The sequence below is a fragment of the Gavia stellata genome, chromosome 3 (assembly GCF_030936135.1).
Source record: "Gavia stellata isolate bGavSte3 chromosome 3, bGavSte3.hap2, whole genome shotgun sequence".
NCBI classification, from domain to species: domain Eukaryota; kingdom Metazoa; phylum Chordata; class Aves; order Gaviiformes; family Gaviidae; genus Gavia; species Gavia stellata.
The window spans coordinates 46,188,264-46,192,140 of record NC_082596.1 but is presented as its reverse complement, the minus strand read 5'-3'; the positions used below and the strand labels follow the sequence as shown (position 1 = coordinate 46,192,140).

Below are 3,877 nucleotides of genomic sequence, written 5' to 3'. Positions count from 1 at the left end.
TAGCACTGTCTAGGACACAGTGCTATCACTACAAATGCCCACCCTCATGGCCCAAGAGGAGCACTTTCTACGGCGCTCTGGGGAGAAGCTTCCATTCTTTTGGGAATGGTTCTGACTTCAGCAGAGTACCCAGAGGGCATTTACGGTGGCAAAAGCAAATGGGTGGTGCAGAAGTTTATTGCCCAAAAATGTAACAAGCCTCAAAATGGAGATTCATTATTAAGACAGAAAAGAGGTGACTGATACAATGAGCTAATAGTTCAGTTACATTTAGGTATCCATAAACAAGGAGCTGTAACAGTGGGTAGGGACATATGCTGTGAACGGTGTATAAAAAATTATGTAAAATATTCTACTCTTACAGTGCTTTTTTACATAACAAGATAAACATACAGGGTAACTGGTGCTAATGCTTGGTACCAACCTAGCTGCAAAGTATTTTCTGTGTCAACCTTGTAGATTTGACAAAGGTTTTACTCAGGAAAGACCGCCATGTTGTCAAGACTCTGACTCAGGTCAATAAAAAGGCCCAGGAAAATACACTATGCTTATCTGTTACAACTGCTATGTAAGTATTCTTTTACAGGCATTTTCCTTGCAGTACGCTTTACATCCTTACAAATATGCTAGGAGCTATTATGAACTATGTCCTTATCATTTGAGAGAGGACGCACTACTCAAGGAGCCAGAGATACGTGGCAGTAACACGGTATCACACACCACACATGGCTGTGTTCTTACCCACAACTCCTGCTATGAAAAACAATGATAAAACACTTCCTTGTGGAGCAGGAGTAATTCAAACAGCCAAAACTCTCTTACTTTTTCTGTTGACAACTCTGGAAGGTTAGGTAACACACTGTAGGACAAGTTTTGCCATGAGGTAGGATTACAACAATATAGAGAGAGATGTGCGTTTATGTACGGGGAGAAAAAACTTATTTGGTGATCTGGGACTTAGTATTAACTTTACGAAGACTTTAGATGATCACAGGTTTCACTTTTTACCGTGAGAGTGGAAAGCATTCCTTTGACTTCACTTTCTCTAGTGTATGTGCATAGCACTGTGCATTATTTATAAACAAAATTAAAACCTCTACTGAAACAGGTACCTGTCTGCTTCATCCCCCTCTTCCTCTTCCCCACCGGGGAGAGTAACTAACTAACACCGCAGTTAGTCCCCGCTTAATGCACTCCAGAAAAGTGCTCAGAGATGACACCCGGGAAGAGGGACCGAGGGGACCAAGACGGGGACTCTGGGCCCGCCGCGGGCTGTCCGGGCCCGGGGCCGGGCGGCAGCGTGCCGGGGGCTGGGCTGGTCCCGTCCCGTCCCGTCCCGTCCCGTCCCGTCCCGCCCCACCGCCCCCGGGGCGGGCCGCCCGCCGCCGCGGCCCATATAGGGGCGGCCCGGGCTGTTGGCGGTACCGGCTGCCAGTGCGGCTGAGGGAGCGCGGTCCCGTTCCTACCTCCCGACAGCTGCTTTCCCTGGGTCGACGCAGGTGAGGCGGGGGGCGGGGCGGGCAGGGACCGGGGGGCCGCTGCGGCGGTGCCGGGGGGTGCAGGCTGCTCTCCTCCGCCGGGCGCGGCCTCCCTCGGCAAAGCGCGTCGTTCCCCCTGCAGGCTCCTCCCGGAGGGAGGCGGTTTCCCGCTCGCGCCGCTGCCATGGCCTCGGTACCCTCCGCCGGCTGCCTCCTGGCCAAGAACCAGTACTACAGAAGTAAGTGCTCAGGGGCCGGGAGCTGCCCCGCGCCTCCCCCCCCCTCCCCGGGCCCGGGGGGTCCTCTGGAGGAGGGAGGCAGAGCCCCTCTGCGCGCTGTGTGGAGGAGGTGTCCTCATGACATCGGAAACTGCTTCAGGTGACTTCCAGACGAGCTGGAGGCAAGAGGGTGCTTTTGCCTGGTATTTCTTAATTGCTTGGAGAGTTTTTCATTATGTCAAGTAACTTCAGTTTTAATGAGCATCTGCTTCTGGTTATTAATCTATTTTTTCTGTTTAGAATTGTTCTTTAGGGATATGTAATATCCTTTTTACTGTTTTTTCAAACTATAAAACACAACACAGAAAAAGCATTAGCCCAGCAAGTCCTGGCTTCTAGCTGTACTTCATCTTTACTTTGCAGGCTTAAACAGAACACAAAATCAACTGATATTTTTGTTTCTAAATATGTGAAATAGTCACTGGTTTGAGAGTACATCTGGTGTATTAGGATCCCTCTACACAGGATGGACACTAGTGAGAGTGTAGTATTTAGTTGTATCACAATGGGAAGTATAGCAGTTAGTTGTTAGTTGTTTTGGACTTGAATGTTCAAGAACAGACTCATTTGTCTTGATAGGAATTTGTACATGATCATAAGATTTGTCACTGATTTCAGTGACAGTTGTGCAAACGAACCTCAGTATGTGTTTAAGTGAAGAGTAAATAGACTGAGAGATCAACTTATGTAAAAACTTCATATAAACAACTGTAGTAGAATAGTGTACAAAATACAGAAGTTATACTTCGTAGCTAAGTAAACTTCTCTTTTAGATTACTTCCTCCAAGATAGCAGCAGGTCTGAAAGATTCTTGGCATAGAAATAGTGTACTCTCTCAAGGCATTTTTTCATTATGTGTGTCTCTGTTTTCCATGAACAGCAAGACAGAACTCGGAATCCAGTGTTTCTTCCAGCTCCTCCTGCTGTTCGGATGCTGTGAACATTACAGAGCAGGACAAAGCATTTCATGGTATTGTTCCCTTCTTTCAAACAGTATTCTAGTTTGTTTTTCAGCCAGTGTCTAATGGTGCGGGCTCTTTCTCCTTTTGCAGGGTTACCTGAATTAATTGATAAATGTTGGTGGATAAAAAGCTTTTTCCATTGTGAACCATCTCCGCCAACTGTTGGCAGAAAAACACTATCAGCAAGCAGGTGAGTCCTGTTTTTACAATGATGGGTATAACCTACTCATTTCATCTTCCTTTTGGTAAAAGTGTTAGTAAACAAGTCATAATCAGCTAAAACAATCTGGGGGGTGCAATGCTATTTTGATGGCTTAAGTAAAAGATACTGCAAGTGTACGGCTATAGAAGCTTCCCATGTTTTCATTTTGATAAATGAACTCATATGCTACTTCACATTAAGCAGGTGCTGGTGACTATTACTGTTCTACATTTATAGTGATATCTATTTAATCCTCTACCCATAGCACTTGCACACCCATTTATGCAGTTTACCCATTTTATTTCATGTTAAAAAGCTAATATGAATGCATTAAAAATACTCAGGCACATAAATATCTTCGAGGAAAATATAATGATAATTCTACTCATAACCTTTTTCATATATATTCCTGCAGTACCAACAGTTGAATATGACAGCATGCTGGCTTTATTGACTGAGATACTATGTACAGACTTGTTTTTCCAAGAGGCTTGGGATCTTCCTAATGTCTGGGTTCAGCTGCAAGAAGAAAACAAACTTTAGGAGAGTGGAAAAGCGATTTTTCAAAATATTTGTCGGTAGCTTAAATGATATTGCTTAACGGACATGTCCATGGCCTACCTGGGCGTTACAGAGTTGCTATAATTTGAGATGTCTCTCTAATGGAAGTTACGTGGATTAAATATCCTGATGACTTACTTGGATAGTTAAAGAAAAATAACAGTAGAACTAAGATATTGTAGGTTTAGGAGAAGCAGGTGTATTGAATGACTTAGTAATAGGTGATACTGTTAAGTTTTACCTTTAAGATATCAAGTCTATAGGCAGTCACACTGATGTAAGCAAGATTCAGATAGACAGTCCAGAGTAGGACTGCCCTATGGTACATGTCTTCTACCAAGTATTTGTGTACCAGTTTCAGGAGTAAGTTTACAAGAATGCTTGTTAATAGCTTTG

General features: G+C 44.4%; 1 protein-coding gene across 1 annotated transcript; it reads left to right on the top strand.

The window, feature by feature from the left end:
• The first annotated feature begins 1,662 nt into the window (after positions 1–1,662).
• Positions 1,663–3,348, top strand: PPDPFL (pancreatic progenitor cell differentiation and proliferation factor like). Its single transcript, XM_009819510.2, has 4 exons — positions 1,663–1,717; positions 2,637–2,726; positions 2,809–2,908; positions 3,336–3,348. The coding sequence occupies exons 1-4, from the start codon at positions 1,663–1,665 to the stop codon at positions 3,346–3,348; spliced, it is 258 nt and encodes an 85-aa protein (XP_009817812.2).
• The last annotated feature ends 529 nt before the right edge of the window (positions 3,349–3,877 follow it).